The following is a 17,647-nucleotide window of genomic DNA, read 5'->3' as shown; positions in this document are numbered from 1 at the left end:
CTGACCTCAGGTGATCTGCCTGCCTTGGCCTCCCAAAGTGTTGGAATTATGGGCGTAAGCCAGCGTGCCCAGCCTGACTCAGTTTTCTGAAGCACTGTTAATTTTTTAAATACCTTTTTTCTCTGTGTTGTTCAGATTGGATAATGCCTATTGATAATCTTCAAGTTTGCTCTTTTTCTGTTGTGTCATTCTGCTTTTGAGCCACTCCATCAGTTTTGTTATTGTGTTTTTCTGTTCTAAAATTTCCATTTGTATTTATTTCTTATTATGATTTTGTGTTCTAAAGTTTCCATTTGGTTCTGCTTTCTGTCTTGTTTTTTTGCTAAGATTTTCTATTTTTCATTGCTTTCAAGAGTACTTCCGATTGTGTGCTGAAGCCCTTAAAGAGCTGCTTTAGAAGTTTTATCAGATAATTTCAAAGTCTGCGTTATTTCAGCATTGGTATCTTTGATTTTATTTTCTTAGTAGAGTTGCTATTTTTTTTTTTTTTTTTGAGACGTAGTCTTGCTCTGTCGCCCAGGCTGGCGTGAAGTGGCACAATCTTGGCTCACTGCAAACTCCGCCTCCCGGGTTCAAGCAATTCTCCTGCCTCAGCCTCCTGAGTAGCTGGGATTATAGGTGCATGCCACCACACCCAGCTAATTTTTATATTTTTAATAGAGATGGGGTTTCACTATGTTGGTCAGGCTGGTCTTGAACTCCTGACTTCTTGATCTGCCTGCCTCGGCCTCCCAAAGTGCTGGAATTACAGGCATGAGGCACGGTGCCTGGCCAGCTATTTTCTGCTTGCTTCATTTGCCGTGTAATTTTGGATTGTATGAGACTTTGAGTTTTGTGTTAATACCTATGGGAAATGTTGATATTTTCTCTTAACAGGCTGTCAACCAGGTTAGGTTCAGGTCATAAGTTTCTACCCACATTCTTTGAACTGTAGTTGTCATTTTAGTTTATTTTTCAAAAGCTTTTGCAGTACCTTTTTGGTCTGTCTTGTGTGTGCCTTGCAGTGAACAGTCTGGATTTGGACAGTGGTCTGTCTGTTAGTTCAGTTTCTCAAGTCTTCATCACACTAATAGGATTGGATTTATGTATGTCCAGCTTGAGAGTTATTACAGGAATTCAAAACAACTTTTTAGGGTGCTTTCCTGAGCTGTCTTTCTATTTATTCCCCCTTCTACTTTTTGCTTCCCTGTGGCTGCTCTTTCCATCCTCCAGCCAGAGGGCTAGTGTTTATTTTCTCCATTGTGTTACACACTTGTGCAACTGCAACCACCATATCCAGGGCCCAGTGGTAGGAGTTAGAGAAGAAAAGCAAAAGGGATTGGCCTCATCCTCTTACAACCATAGCTCCATTGAATAGAGAGAAAGGTTTTCCTGCCTCAGAGTGTTGGCTGTGGTAGGCTTTCGTTACTGTAGTCTGGCCCTGTTACCATGGGATTGCTTGCGTGTGGGGATACAGGAGAACTCAGAAAAGAAAAAAAGATTTGCTATTTCTTCGTTCTCCCAGAGCATTAAGACTTCCCTTGCCCATTCCTCAATTCAAAGTTAAGTCTTCTTCTGGGGCTGCCTCTGTGGGCGGTTCGGGAGATACCAAAGGAGAAAAAGTGCCACTGTTGATATGGTGGTATTTCAAGTTGTGGTCTCCCCTATTTCACATGCCTTGTTTACTTTTCAGAGTCCACAGATTGCTGCTCCATGCGTTCTGTCCAGTTTCCTAGGAGAGACAGCTTGGAGTATGCTTAATCCATCTTACCTGGGACTGAAACATCTGCTTGTTTTGCCATTAAAAATTACATGCAGTTTACTGTGTGGCTCCAGGTTTGTTTGTTTTTCGTCTTTAATAGGTTTATTCAGAAAACATGTCCACTGCAATTAGGGAGGTGGGAGTTTGGAGACAGACCAGAACACTCCTACTGAAGAATTACTTAATTAAATGCAGAACCAAAAAGAGTAGTGTTCAGGTAAGTTAAATAACTCTTTCTTGCAGTTTATTTTGCTTGATATGTTCTATCTTGAAGCGATGATTTATTTTGCTAAATATATTTTTATTATAATTTTATTTTCTTTGCTTGTAAAGTAAAAGCTTGCCATGTTAGCCACAGAAAAATAACTGAATTACCTAATGCTTTCTAAATGTTAAAAATTTTAATAATAATTTCTACATTTAGTTAATTTCTAACATCTGTGCTTCATTTTGAGCTTTTAGGCATGTGTTTCCTGAGTTTCATGAACTAACATTCCAAAATAACTTTGATTCCAGAGTTTTATTCCCCACAACCTCGTATTTTTTGGAGTCTAGATTGAGTTGCCCATGAGTATTAATATTATGACACAAATTTGTACCCACAGCATACATTACTTTTGATAAAGGTAAAAGAAAGGAAGAACTTTGGCTAACCAGCTAGTAATAATTTCAAAGGATGAAACTATATTATTCATCTTCTCCTGAAACTGGTAAAATAATTAAACAGCAAGGTGATATAGTAGCTCATTTCTCCTAAAACTGACCATAGAATTTAATTAAGTGTGGTTTTAATAGTGTACATTTAGGTATAATTAAAGTATATTTCTAATTCAGAATTGAATGAGGGCATTTTTATGGTGACTCCATATAGGGATGTTTGGTAAATTGCTTTAGATAAAATTATATGAGTAAATTTATTGTGTTTTATGTCAATAATCTAAGATGTTTAAATATTATCTTTTATGTTACCTTAATTTATTATGTGACTTGAAGTTTAAAATATTTCGGAAAAACTAAATGCGAAGGAAAAAATCATATTAAATGCATGTTGGGTTTGATGAGGTGTTCAACACAATCATTCTTTTGGGATAGAATTGCTTTTACTTTTTATTCATAAGAAAGGACAACCAAATTTCTTGTTTTTTCTTAGTATTATATTATCTGCAAATAAATCTTGATGATTTTTGCTGCCGTTATACTTTGTAATCACTTTGTTTCTTTTATTGTAGGAAATTCTTTTTCCACTATTTTTTTTATTTTGGTTAATATTAATTAGCATGATGCATCCAAATAAGAAATATGAAGAAGTGCCTAATATAGAACTTAATCCTATGGACAAACTTACTCTTTCTAATCTAATTCTTGGATATACTCCAGTGACTAATATTACAAGCAGCATCATGCAAAAAGTGTCTGCTGATCATCTACCTGATGGTATTGTGAGCTTATATATATTCTATTTATAATATTAAGCCTGTTCAATATTTATCAACTTGCTTTATTGAATAAATAGCAGTCTTAACACTTAGAGATGTGTTGCTCCACCAAAGTATAGTTTTATAAAAATACTAAAGTTATTTAATTCTGTTGCCTTATTTTTCTTGTGAAAAATTATTTTATATTCTTAGTGGTAGGAAGCATATTTTATGTACTTTTATATTTAATTCTTAGACGATTTATAAAATAGTTTAAGTATACTTGTTTAAGATACAAGCTTTGATGGGCTATTTCATTTTGATTCTGACTTTCATATAATTATGAAGCTAGCAATGTTTAGCTGAATGTGGTGGCATTTGCCTGTAGTCCCACCACCTCAAGAGGTTGAGGTGGGGGGATCCCGTAAGCCCAGAAGTTTGGGGCTGCAGTGAACTATGATCATGCCACTTCATTCCAGCACTCCTTACTCTGGGCAACAGAATGGGACCCCCATCTCTAAAAAATAAAAATTTAAAAAAGAAGCTAGAAATATGTGATGAAGATTGTAAAGCAGTCACCTTTTCAGCTTACCATGCTTGTTTATAGAAGTATGTGGTGTAAACTGAAGAAGTACCTAACTTTGGAGACTACAACTATGACTATGGTGAAGTCCCTAACTCTGTTTTACTTATTTATATATATATTTTTTGTAGAGATGGGATGTTGCTGTGTTGCCCAGGTTGGTCTCAACTCCTGGGCTCAAACGATCTTCCTCCCTTGGCCTCCACCTAAAGTGCCACCTAAGTCTTTTTTCTCAATGTGCACTTCTCACAAAGAAGTGAACTAGAAAACAGTGTAAGCAGTGAAGTTCCAGTGAACTTAAAGTGGCTGTGAGAGAACCTAAAGCAAAAACTGGAAAAAGTGACAGAAATTCTTATACTATTAATGATTAAGCAATGAAGTGCCGAATTGTAGAACATAGCAGATTAGCATGTTAATTTTTGCTATATGGGATAGTTGTAATTAGCTTATATATCATCACATTATTGGATAGTACATCATTGAATGGGAAGTGTTAATTATACAGTCAGAAGCCAAGTAACCTATTCCATTGGTTTCTTTCTTTGGTTATTTCTATTTAATATTTTGATTAAATACACTTCTTATTGTTATATGTTAGTGTATCACATTAGGCACAAGTAGTATAGATTACCATGAGAATTTAGTGTATAAGCTCAAAAAGCTAATTAAAAATGTTGAAATGAAATTCATTGGTAATTCTGAGTAGGAGGAAAGAATATAAACCAAAGAAATAAGAGGCCGGGTATGGTGACCCACACCTGTAATCCCAGCACTTTAGGAGGCCAAGGTAAGCGGATCACCTGAGGTCAGGAGTTCGAGACCAGACTGGCCAACATGGTGCAACTCTGTCTCTACTAAAAACACAAAAAAATTAGCCAGGCGTGGTGGTGGGTGCCTTTAGTCCCAGCTACTTGGGAGGTTGAGGTAGGAGAATTGCTTGAACCCGGGAGATGGAGGTTGGTTGCAGTGAGCTGAGATTGTGCCACTGCACTTGAGCATGGCGACAGAGCAACACTCTATCTCAAAAATAAATAAATAAATAAATAAATAAATAAATAAATAAGTCAGTGTATATTAACTTAGATGCCAAAATAGTGTATACATATACATACATTTTTTTAGACTTCTGTCTTTTTAACAACAGAACTATCTGAAAATGGGTTATGTATACATACGTAGCTTGACTGGTAGGATGTTGAACTAACACCCTGTTTATTCATGTAAATCCTGGAATTCCCTGTCCCTCTTAAAAGGCCTGGAAAATCTATTAATTAACATTTAAGTAATACTTTACAAAGCATTTTTTTTCTTCTTCTTCTTTTTTTTGAGATAGGATCTCACTGTCAAGCTAGTGTGCAGTGCCATGATCTCAGCTCACTGCAGCCTCTGCCTCCTGGGCTCAAATGATACTCCTGCTTCAGCCTCCTGAGTAGCTGGGAGTACAGGTTTACACCACCACACCTGGATAATTTTTGTATTTTTTGTAGAGATGGAGTTTCGCCATGCTACCCAGGCTGGTCTCATACTCCTGGACTCAAGCAATCTACCTGCCTCCACCTTCCAAAGTACTGGCATTATAGGTGTGAAGCACCACATCCAGCCTACAAAGCATTTTGATGTTTGTTACTTCACTTGTTCTTCACAACAACCCAGTATCATCAGCTAGGCATTGTAGATGAGGACACTAAAGTCTGAGAGTTTAAATCGCCTATCTGCTCACACAGTTAATAAATGAAGAAGTTAAGTACTAATTCTATATCCTTTCCATTTCACCACATATTTGAAGCTTCTGTAGTGAAAATTAGTTGCTTGTAAACAAAACTTACAAGAAAATATTTAAAAATTAGTCTTAACTGATGAGAAAGAGTGATTACAATATTTCTTCCACTTATCTCCTAAGAAAGGAACAAGCAATATTGGATTTGAATGACTATTTTTATTTAAGGAGAAGTTGTTTCATAGTTACTAAAATGCCTATTTGGTTTCTGAGGATTGTGGAATTTTCTTTATAAGAAATATTTAAAAATAAACAATTCATATATTTACTAAAAAGTTATTTTTGTACAGGTGTGGTTGGCTCACGCCTATAATACTAGCTAGTCAGGAGGCTGAGGTGGGAGGATCACTTGAGGCCAGGAGTTCAAAACCAGCTTGGGCAACATAGTGACACCTCATTTCTACAAAAATTAAAAACAAAAAATTAGCCAGGCATGGTGATGAGTGTCTATAGACCCAGCTCTACTCCAGAGGCTGAGGTGTGAGGATCTCTTGACCCCTGAAGTTGGAGTGCAAGATCCCATGCACTACAGCCCGGACAACAGAACAAGGCCCTGTCTCTAAAAAAATATAAAATAAAATAACGAAGTTATTTTTTAGTTTTACTTCAAGATAGATAAATGGACTGCATTACTAATAATTTTTATAATTTCATTGCTGCCTAAAATTAGTATAATTCATTAAGGTTTTGAGAAACAGCAATTTCTTTCAGAAATATGAGTTCTGCATATTGTTTTATACTATATTTCGTATGTTTATAACATAAGTGTAACACTGACACATTTCTGTAATCAAATGACAGCTAAGTAGTGTCTGCATCTTTGTACCATTTTATTATTTGTTATTGTTTTGTTGGAAGAATTGTCTTTTTTTCTTTTGTATTTTTAGTAGAGACAGGGTTTCACCATCTTGGCCAGGCTGGTCTCGAACTCCTGACCTTGTGATCTACCTGCCTTGGCCTCTCAAAGTACTGAGATTACAGGCGTGAGCCACCGTGCCCAGCCCCGGTGTCTTTTTTTCTTTTTCTTTTTCTTTTTTTTGTTGAGACATAGTCTCACTCTGTTGCCTAAACTGGAGTGCAGTTGCTCAATTATGGCTCACTGCAGCCTCGACCTCCCAGCTCAAATGATCCTGCCACCTCCGCCTCCCAAGTAGTGCTGGAAGTACAGGCACACATCCACTACACCTGGCTAATTTTTTTATTTTTTGGAGAGACAGAAGCTCACAATGTTGCCCAGGTTGGACTTCAACTTCTGAGCTCAAGCAGTCCTCCCGTCTTGGTCTCCCAAAATGTTGAGATTACAGGTTGAACCACTGTGCCTGGCCTGTCTTCATTTTTTAAGAAGCAAATATAGCAAAAGTGTTTATAAAATATTCCATTCATCAAAATAATTGTAAACCTGATCTACTGTAGTATGGTATTTTAATTTGTGAGCTAACTATATTGTTATGATATCTTACAGTTATAATTACTGAAGAATATACAAATGAAAAAGAAATGTTAACATCCAGTCTTTCTAAGCACAGCAACTTTGTAGGTGTGGTTTTCAAAGACTCCATGTCCTATGAACTTCGTTTTTTTCCTGATGTGATTCCAGTATCTTCTATTTATATGGATTCAAGAGGTAAATAGCCCTATATAGTCATTGAAGATCAATTAAATTCATATCTTTGCTGCTTGCAGTTCATAGTCGAAATTTGATATAGTTCAATATTGGCATTTTCAACTATTCTTACTTGTTCCAATAGGAAAACTGAGAAGTATAGCATAAAAATATTTATTTATAAATACCTATCTACTTCTACACATAAAAAATTTTTATATATATCCATTTTGATTTAATACACTTATATATATTAAAAACAATAGCATAAAGCAAAATTGCATTTTGGGTTATATGACTTTCTAAATCTCTAGGTTTTTCATGTAATTGTTTTTACTTATGTAAAAATATTTTAAAATCTTTGTTATGTACAAATCTTTAAAATCTTAAGGTCTTCTAGTAGTGAACTTTATTAGTTTTATATTTGAAACATGGGAAACAACCTTTAGTTGTTTAAACCTATGAAGAAATATTATCAACCACAAACATATATTGAGCATTGTTAAAGTCACTATGCTAAATACTGAATTTGTGACTATTTCAAAAAGCCCTTCTGAAAATTCTTTTTTCCTGTTTGCTTAACTTTGACTTTTCCTTGCTTCTGGAAGTGCTTTGGAGCTAAGTCATGTAGAATGATTTACTTTAAAACAAAAAAGTAACTTGTTTTAAATAACTACAATTAATTTCGTTCTTTACGTTTTTATTCATTCACTATTTAGTATTCTAACACATGTAACTTTTATTTCAAAATTTCAAGTAAATGATCAGAAATCTTATAGGTATTATTTACCTTTGAAAGTCAATAGCTTATTTCTTTGGTCCTGTAGAGATTGATTGATTATATTATTTTGGTAACTCTCCATATAATATCTTTAAAACAATGCACTTGCATGTTGTACAGCATCTTAGATCTCATATTCTTCCCCCCATAGCTGGCTGTTCAAAATCATGTGAGGCTGCTCAGTACTGGTCCTCAGGTTTCACAGTTTTACAAGCATCCATAGATGCTGCCATTATACAGGTAAATATGATAAAGGAAGAAATACAAAAACTATACCATTTTAAAATAAATATTTCCTAATTCTTTACAGTAGTATTTGGTTTGACTACTGTCAAATGTACAAAATATGTAACTTACTACAACTCCTTTAAGATAAAAGATAAAAAAGAAGTCATATTTTCTGATTTGGTACTTTTTGTTGTGTTTCATATTTTAGCAGAAAAACTAGCCATGAAATTTATTTTTAAAAATCTTACTTTTGTGTCTGGGCTAGATAGCAGTAGATGAAGTTACCTTAGAATTCAAACTATTCAAATTAACCGTATTTCATTCTTCCATGTTCTGTATGGATCTGTGGCTTTTTTTTTTCCATTTGCTCTTTCTAATTGAACTTACTATGCTACAAGATTTACTGTGCTGCAAAATATTGTAAAGTCAAAATCTATATCAACCATCTTCTCTACTTAACTATATGTTTAAAGTATGTATAAATAATGATAGAACTGGAATCAAAATCTGAACAGGAGTCTTGTCTTTGTTGTTACACTGCTATGTAGTAAAATGACTATAATAATAATACTTTACTTGACAGCATTGTCGTAAGAACCAAATGAGATGATTTATGTAGAATTGTCTTGTAAACTTTTGCAGTATAGTATAAACATATTAGGGACATGTAATGTTGCACAAATTCAATAATACAGAAATTTAAGGTAAAGATAGTGAAATACAGATCTATTACATTTATGTTGTTATATCACCTATTTGTATTTTGGCCAAAGTTTTTAGCCATCCACAGCCCAGACCACACTGGATGAATAGGCAGGACAGATTTCAGTTTAGGCATTAACTGGGATGTTAGAAGTATTATGTGGCATAAATAGTTTTATTATTTGAGCTATATGTGCTGCATATGTAGACTTTAAAGCAATAGAAGGGCATGGTATTTAGAAGGACATTTTTTAAACAATCATAGGAATGATGGCACTAATAATCACTCCTAAATTCCTAAATTTTGAAAATGTATATTTTTCCTAAGATACATATAATTAATTGTCTGCTTAAGATGATAATTGTGCAATTTTTATTTGACAAATTATTTAATCAAAATTTATACACTTGCCAACTTTGAACTTTAAACTTTATGGTATACTTTTAGAATAAATTGAAAGCAATATTCTACTCTGAATTATGATATTGAGGTCACTCCCTTTATTTCAGGTATGTAGCTTTTTGGGGATTGTATTTGTACTAGGTTATTGACAAAATTTAGGGATATAGCTGTCCCGTTTTACTAGGGGCTACTATCATAACTAAATTAATTTAATGTATTTATATTTTCTAATTATAGTTGAAGACCAATGTTTCTCTTTGGAAGGAGCTGGAGTCAACTAAAGCTGTTATTATGGGAGAAACTGCTGTTGTAGAAATAGATACCTTTCCCCGAGGAGTAATTTTAATATACCTAGTTATAGCATTTTCACCTTTTGGATACTTTTTGGCAATTCATATCGTAGCAGAAAAAGAAAAAAAAATAAAAGAATTTTTAAAGATAATGGGACTTCATGATACTGCCTTTTGGTATGTTATTAAGCGTTTATTACTTAATGTAATTAAAAATTGTATTAAATACACAGATTTTCAAAAGTGTAATTTTGATATTTACCTAAGTTGATGAAGTGCTTATCCTATTTTCTTACAATGATCGCCTTAGTCTTGGAATTTGAGATTAGTCAACAAGTTTCAACAACTAATTGGCTTCATTTAACATAAGAGATGAAGAATGTCAAAAGCTTATGTTGACAATATGTGTTTAAATTTTATTTCACATTTTGTTTGAATCATGGGCACACTCCGTGTATATTTCAGAGTATTTCAATATACTCCATGTATATTTTCTGTGTATTTCAGAGTTCAGGAAATGTGAAATCTTGAAACATTAGAAATTAATAATTGCCTGTTACAGTTCTTCCATAATATAGCATATATATAATATTAAACATTTAATTACAGTGATTAAAGTCTATGTATGTGGTATATGGACTTTTTTCCCTTGAAAGTTTTAGTTACTTGGGTGAATTAAGATGAATATGGAAATAATGTTAGAGAAAGAAATGAGTAAAACATGTTTTCACTAGTGACCTTTAATGTATCAGCATTTTTATACAGTGATAATTTTACAAAGTCTTGCATTTTTATAAATAATTCTAAGTGTAGTTTCCTTACTCTTTTCACTATGTAGTGAAGTTTGTTCTGGGGGGAAGGTTATATAACAATTACAATATAACAATTAATTATACACTTTTTTTATACTTTTTTTTTTTTTACTTTTTTACACTTTTTTTACTTTTTTACACTTCACATTTTAAATTATAACAATTACAATATAACAATTACAATATAACAATTAATTACACACTTTACATAATGGGATTATTGTATATAACATATGTCCTTTGCTTGTTTTTCTTTCATTTGTTATTTTAGAAATTGTTGGTTTTGGATTTTTTTTTTGAGACAGGATCTTGCTCTGTCACCTAGGCTGGAGTACAGTAGCATGATCATGGGTCACTGTGGCCTCCAACTCCCAGTCTCAAGAGATTCTCCCACCTCAGTCTGACAAGTAATTGGGACTACAGATGCATGCTGCCATGCCCAAGTAATTTTTAAATTTTTTGTAGGGACAGAGGTCTTGCCATGTTGTGCAGGCTGGTCTCAAAGTCTTGGCCTGAAGTGATCCTCTCACCTTGGCCTCCCAAAGTGCTGGGATTACAGGCAAGAGCCACTGTGCCTGGCCAATGGATTGGTTTTTAACATTTATTGGGTTATTAAAGTATTTTATGGAGAACCGGTAGCTGGAAGAATTTAGGCAAATCATTCTCTCAGGGTCTCAGTTTTGCCTCAGTAAAATGATGGATTCAATTTTGATAATTTCGCTACCTTTTTAGCCTTCACTCAGTGATTTTATGACATCATCAAATCCTGAGCTAACTTGAAAAAATGTGTGAAATAAAAATACTGCAGCAGTTCCATTGAGCTCTGATTTGTAAAGAAGTCTTGAGTAAAAATAGTGAATTCATTACTGATCTTGTTTATTTCACATTGTGTAATTGTAGTAATTATGTCATTGATTAGTGAGGTAAGGTAGCCTTTATTGTTTATAGTTACAGAAGCCATCAGAGGTTTAATTGTAGCACATGCCATAAAGAGAATTGTTATCTTGATTCACTAAACTCTTACATTTTAAGAAAATCAGAGATGTTCTGTGCTATTGAACTTTTGAGAATATTAGATTTAAATTAATTATGAATTACTATTCATTTTGAAAGCTTTTTTTAAACTCTGGAAGATAGCATTTTTTTTTTTTTTTTTTACCAGATTACCCTTTTACCTATCACTTAACCAATACTATATTTTAAATTACTTATGACTATTAATTTTCAATACATAAGCATACACAGAAATGAACAGTGACTTAATTTTAAGAATAAAATGACTAAAATCTAAAATTTTGTTTAAAATGATTTTTTAACTGTCTAAGCCTATGCATTTGACCATAAATATATCTGTATTCTCATTTTAGGCTTTCCTGGGTTCTTCTATATACAAGTTTAATTTTTCTTATGTCCCTTCTTATGGCAGTCATTGCAACAGCTTCTTTGTTATTTCCTCAAAGTAGCAGCATTGTGATATTTCTGCTTTTTTTCCTTTATGGATTATCATCTGTAAGTATTTTAACTTGTGATAGGAATAAAGAGCTGTCAAAGTGTTTGATAATATAGCAAAGTCTTTTTCTTCAGTTTACTTATAGTCAATTTGCCATGAAAGACAGATTTTACTAAGTAATTGATAAGTGACTTAATAAATAAATGATGTAGCATCACTGTATCCCTGTATTTTTAGGAACGTTACAAAATAGTGTTAGGTTTAGATTTAGCTTTTGTCATATGATGTATTTCACATACAACTCCTCTGAGTCTATCTGTTATTGTCTTTATATAATGATGTATATAATTAAGACTGTCGAGTATTGGACTACTTTTGTTAATCTTCATGAAATCCTTACTCTTTCAAGTTAATTTATGCTCCACGATGATGATTTTTAAAGATATGTCTTTGCAAATGTAACTCCTTAGCAGTCTTGATATTCATTTGGTATATTGGCTGAATGATGGGTTTTAACGAGCCTTTATTTTAAGTGGTTCCATCTTCCATTCTGATTGGTTTATGTGCCCACCCTGTGTCAGTTGTTTTTTGGCTATCATTTCTGCTCTTTAAAATAATAAATTGTAGATAACGAACATAATTCTATATGTAATTGCCTGTTTTTTTTTTTTTTTAATGTTTAATTTTACTTTTTTGAGACAGGGTCTTGCTCTGTGACCCAGGCTGGAGTGCAGTGGCACCCTCATGGCTCATTGCAGCCTTGACCTCCCAGGGTCAAGCAATCCTTCAACCTCAGCTTCCTGAGTAGCTGGGACTACAGTTGTGTGCCACCACACCTCACTAATTTTTGTATTATTATTTTTTAAATTTGTAGAGTTGAGGTATTCCTATGTGTCCAAGATTGGTCTTGAACTCTGGGCTCAAGTGATCCACTTGCCTTGGCCTCCCAAAGTGCTGGAATTGCATGAGTGAGCCACTGCACCAGGCCTTCTGTTTTTTTTGTTTTTTTTTTTTCCTTTTTAAACTGACTGTTTATCTTATGAATAAATTAAGTTTAAAAGATGGGTCTTGTACTTAAAGTTTTTGTTGATTTATTATTTTGTTCACATATTTTATGCAGCTTATTGCAGAAACACATGGCTATTTATGGTTTCTATAATGTAGAAGTGGTCATGTTTGCCTGTGATACAGATAAAAATACAGTCTTTAATATTTGTTAATTTACGGCCAGGTGTAATGGCTCACACCTGTAATCCCAGCACTTTGGGAGGCCAAGACAGGAGGATTGCTTGAGGCAAGGAGTTTGAGACCAGCCTGGGCAACATGGTGAAACCCTGTCTCTACAAAAAAAATACTAAAATGCTGGACATGGTGCCCCACATCTGTAATCCCAGCTACACGGGAGGCTGAGGTGGGAGGATCACCTGAACCCAGGAGGTAGAGGTTGCAGTGATCCAAGATCGCACCACTGAACTTCAGCTAGGGTGACAGAGCAAGACCCTGTCTCAAAAACAAAAACAAAAAACAAACACAAAAATATGTGTTAGTTTAAATTTTTAAGAGGTATATCACTATTTGTATGAAAATAAAATACTGCAGCATTTAGAAATTATAGTTGTATTTTAATGAATGTGTTTTTCATGAAAATAACTTGTTCTTTCAGAAACAAACTTTAATTTTGTTTTCATACCAGTGTATATGAACATTGCACTAACCTTAATATTTGTATTTTATAGGTATTTTTTGCTTTAATGCTGACACCTCTTTTTAAAAAATCAAAACATGTGGGAATAGTTGAATTTTTTATCACTGTGGCTTTTGGATTTATTGGCCTTATGATAATCCTCATAGAAAGTTTTCCCAAATCGTTAGTGTGGCTTTTCAGTCCTTTCTGTCACTGTACTTTTGTGATTGGTATCGCACAGGTAGGTAATATATTAATCTTACATTCACTAAATATTTTCTTTCTGTTTTATGTAGCTTCTTATACTCACATGGATACTACCTTTGATTTACCAAAAAAATTATTTTAAAATTTTAGCATGAGAAAGAAATGATTTCTAGAGTATATTTTACATCTAGTTTTATGTTTGTCCAATTTTAAGTTTTTAGTTAAATGTTCTCTTTATAAATTTTTCACTTTTTACTTCAGTGTATCTCAGTAATTTATTTCATTGCAGAAACTCAGTTTGATAGTAACATGTTTAAATATCAAGTAGTTCTTATTGCCTATGGCCTGGTTATATTGCTATCATTTGTACATTTATCTCAGAAGAATGTGTGGGAGAAAATTGTGTGTGGAGCAGAACAAATTTACTGTGAGTGTAGTGGTGGAATAAGTAGGTCTGGTGGCTTTTGTTGGCCTAGGCTTCAGGAATTCTCATTCTAAATAACATTCAGACTTATAAATATTATTTTTATTAGTCCTTACAGAGGTAGTCAGGTTCTAAATGGAATAAGCCTTATAAGAAACGACTTTATAGTGGAACATAAATTTGGCTAATGTACAAATAAAAATATAATTACTAAATATAAGAAATTACTCATGTTGGTTGGATAGAAATTCTGATTTATGAGATATAATTAAATATTGAGTTAATCATTTTACTTGTTTGAGACCTAAGAGTGATTGTTATACATTTTGAGAGTTCATTGAGTCCCCAAGTCCACGTTCTCAAGGAACATAGAATTATAGATTCGTAGGTTTGTGTTGTGAGTGGGATGGCCTTTCAGTGTCATTGAATTTATCTTCTTCATTTTTATAGGTGAGGGACCTGAAGCCTAGAATAGTATAATTAAAACGTATTCACTTAATGGCAGGGCTAGGACCTCAAAGAGGCTTCAACCTCCAGTACATTTCTCTTTTCATGCTATCACAAATACCTACTATGAATACTTTAATAATTGTGTTAATTAATCAAAATATTTGCTTTCTTTTCACTATTGGAAAGATGCTAACCATAATTTTATTCTCTAATACTTAATTTGTTTGGCTTCCATATGGATCATAACCCTTTTGTTTGCATTTGTTAATATTAATATTGCAGTTTATTTTTATTTCATTTGTTAGTAATTACATTATAATTAAATACCCCTAGAGTGAATATATCCTAGTTAAAGAAGCACAGCATTAAAAACATGATTGAAAGGAATTGGTTTGATAAACTTGTATTTTTGTAAAGTCTTTATTGTTTTCCTTATAAATTTATATTATTAATTTGGTAAACTGTTTATTCTATTAAAAGGCCCAATTGGTTACTGTCACTCTGGATATGCTAAATAACTCTAAGTAGTGTTAGCTTTTGCTTGTTTTTGTCATTTTTATGTAATAAAGTTAGTGTTTCTATTTTTCAGGTCATGCATTTAGAAGATTTTAATGAAGGTGCTTTATTTTCAAATTTGACTGCAGGCCCATATCCTCTAATTATTACAATTATCATGCTCACACTTAATAGTATATTCTATGTCCTCTTGGCTGTCTATCTTGATCAAGTCATTCCAGGTATGCAGATGGTTTTTGAATTTTACTTTAAAGATGTTTAGGCTTTTTTGCCCACGTAGGTTCAGCTTAATTTTAAGATTTTTTTCCTAGCCAGGGTACCCTAAGTCATATTCATTGTTAAAGCTTTTAATTTGACTTTAAATAAGTATATTTTGTACCTTAGGCCGTTGCCACTAGTGAACATAAAGAGATTGTGTAAAAAGAGAGCAGTTTGTTTTGAAAGCCTTAAGTCTCTAGTTGATCTTAACTTGGTCCTTCTTTATATCAGCCTTTTAACTTAAGTATTTTATTTTACCCTCTAAGGTCTAAAACTATGAAGTAATCTTGTAACTCCTACCATTTTCTTTATCTCCTGTCCACATCTATAGCCAATATAGCAAACTCCTATAGATTCAATAGTAATATTAAGTATCGAGCATCTTTCCTTTTCCCCTTGTTTTCCTCATTACCTGTGTCTGTATTCTACACATGTACGGTCTTATATGGTAACTACTAGCCACGTGTGGCTTTTAAAATTTAAATTGATTACAATTAAATCAATTAACAATTTATTTTTTTCAGTAGCACAAGCCACATTCCAAGTGCTCAGTAGCCATATATGGGTGTTAGTTACTAAATTGCATGGTGCAATCTAGGTGTTCTGTAGAACATTTTGACCATTATGAAAGTTGCATTGTATAATACTAGTCTAGACTAGGGGTTTCCAACCCCCAGGACACGGACCTTACTAGTTGCCTGTGAGGAACTGAGCTGCACAGCAGGAGGCAAGTGAGTGAAGCCTCCTCTGTATTCACAGCTGCTCGCTTTACCACCTGAGCCCTGCCTCCTGTCAGATCAGTGGCAGTATTCGATTCTCATAGGAGTGTGAACCCTGTTGTGAACTGCGCGTGTGAAGGATCTAGGTTGCATGCTTCTTATGAGAATCTAATATCTGGTGATCTATCACTATCTCCCATCACCCCCAGATGGGACCGCCTAGTTGCAGAAAAGCAAGCTCAGGGCTCCCACTGATTCTACATTATAGTAAGTTGTATAATTATTTCATTATATATTACAATGTAATAATAATAGAAATAAAATCCACAATAAATGTAATGCATTTGAATCATCCTGAAACTATCCTTGACCCCGTCAAGGATAAAAAATTGTCTATCACAAAACCGGTCCCTGGTGCCAAAAAGGCTGGGGATCACTAGTCTAGACCATTGCAGTACCTCTCATCTAGTTACATACCTCAAGTCTGTCTGAGCACTTCACCCCTCTTTTTTTGAGGTTTTATTTTTTAATAGATTTTTGGGGAACAGGTGGTGTTTCGTTACATGAATAAGTTCTTTAGTGTTAATTTCTGAGATGTTGGTGCACCTATCACCCTAGCAATGTACACTGTACCCAGTGTGTAGTCTTTTATCCCTCACCCCCTTCCCACCTTTTCCCTGAGCCCCCATAATCCGTTGTATTGTTGCTATGTCTTTGCGTCCTCGAGAACTTAGAATAATGGTCTCCATTTCCATCCAGGTTGCTGCAAATGGCATTATTTTGTTCCTTTTTATGGATGAGTAGTATTCCATAGTGTGTGTGTGTGTGTGTGTGTGTGTGTGTATCCCATTTTCGTTATCCAGTTGTTGGGATGGGCATTTAGGCTGGTTCCATATTTTTGCAATTGTGAATTATACTGTTATAAACGTGTGTGGGGAAGTATATTTTTCACATAATGATTTCTTTTCCTCTGGGTAGATGCCCAGGAGTAGGATTGCTGGATCAATCAGTAGACTTACTTTTAGTTCTTTAAGGAATCTCCACACTGTTTTCCATAGTGGTTTTACTAGTTTACATGCCCACCAACAGTGTAAAAGTGTTCCCTTTTCACCACATCCATGCCAACATCTATCATTTTTTGATGTTTCGATAATGGCCATTCTTGCAGGAGTAAGGGGGTATCACATTGTGATTTTGATCTGCATTTCCCTGATCATTAGTGATGTTGAGCATTTTTTCATGTTTGTTGGCCATTTGTATATCTTCTTAGAGTTATCTATTCTTGTCCTTAGCCTACTTCTTAATGGGATTGTTCGTTTTGTTCTTGCTGATTTGAGTTACTCATGGATTCTAGGTATTAGTCCTTTGTCAATGTATATATTATGAAATCTTTCTCCCACTCTGTGGGTTGTCTGTTAACTGCTAATTATTTCTTTTGCTATGGAGAAGCTTTTTGGTTTAATTAAGTCCCATCTATTTATCTTTTTTTGTTGTTGTTGCATTTGCTTTTGGGTTCTTGGTCATGACGTCTTTGCCCTTTTTTCTGATGTTATCTTCTCAAATTTTTATGGTTTCAGGTCTTAGATTTAAGTCTTTGATCTATC

The 17,647-nt window shown here is 33.9% G+C and overlaps 1 protein-coding gene across 4 annotated transcripts in view; it reads left to right on the top strand.

The window, feature by feature from the left end:
* ABCA5 (ATP-binding cassette, sub-family A (ABC1), member 5) overlaps nucleotides 1-17,647 on the top strand; it is an 89,513-nt gene that overhangs the window by 10,933 nt on the left and 60,933 nt on the right. For 2 of the 4 annotated variants that reach the window (XM_011982105.1, XM_011980663.1), the window contains exons 1-8: nucleotides 643-1,958; nucleotides 2,971-3,175; nucleotides 6,979-7,140; nucleotides 8,052-8,140; nucleotides 9,471-9,700; nucleotides 11,703-11,844; nucleotides 13,522-13,710; nucleotides 15,140-15,287. In XM_011982105.1, the coding sequence (XP_011837495.1) occupies nucleotides 1,857-1,958; nucleotides 2,971-3,175; nucleotides 6,979-7,140; nucleotides 8,052-8,140; nucleotides 9,471-9,700; nucleotides 11,703-11,844; nucleotides 13,522-13,710; nucleotides 15,140-15,287 (1,267 nt within the window). In that variant the 5' untranslated portion in view covers nucleotides 643-1,856. Of the gene's footprint in view, nucleotides 1-642; nucleotides 1,959-2,970; nucleotides 3,176-6,978; nucleotides 7,141-8,051; nucleotides 8,141-9,470; nucleotides 9,701-11,702; nucleotides 11,845-13,521; nucleotides 13,711-15,139; nucleotides 15,288-17,647 lie in introns of those variants that run through there. The other 2 variants (XM_011982844.1, XM_011981373.1) reach the window with 2 other exon arrangements.

This window comes from Mandrillus leucophaeus, unplaced genomic scaffold, assembly GCF_000951045.1.
Source record: "Mandrillus leucophaeus isolate KB7577 unplaced genomic scaffold, Mleu.le_1.0 Scaffold1, whole genome shotgun sequence".
Taxonomy (NCBI): Eukaryota; Metazoa; Chordata; class Mammalia; order Primates; family Cercopithecidae; genus Mandrillus; species Mandrillus leucophaeus.
The sequence above is the reverse complement of the archived record's forward strand: the minus strand, read 5'-3'. Positions and strand labels throughout refer to the sequence as shown.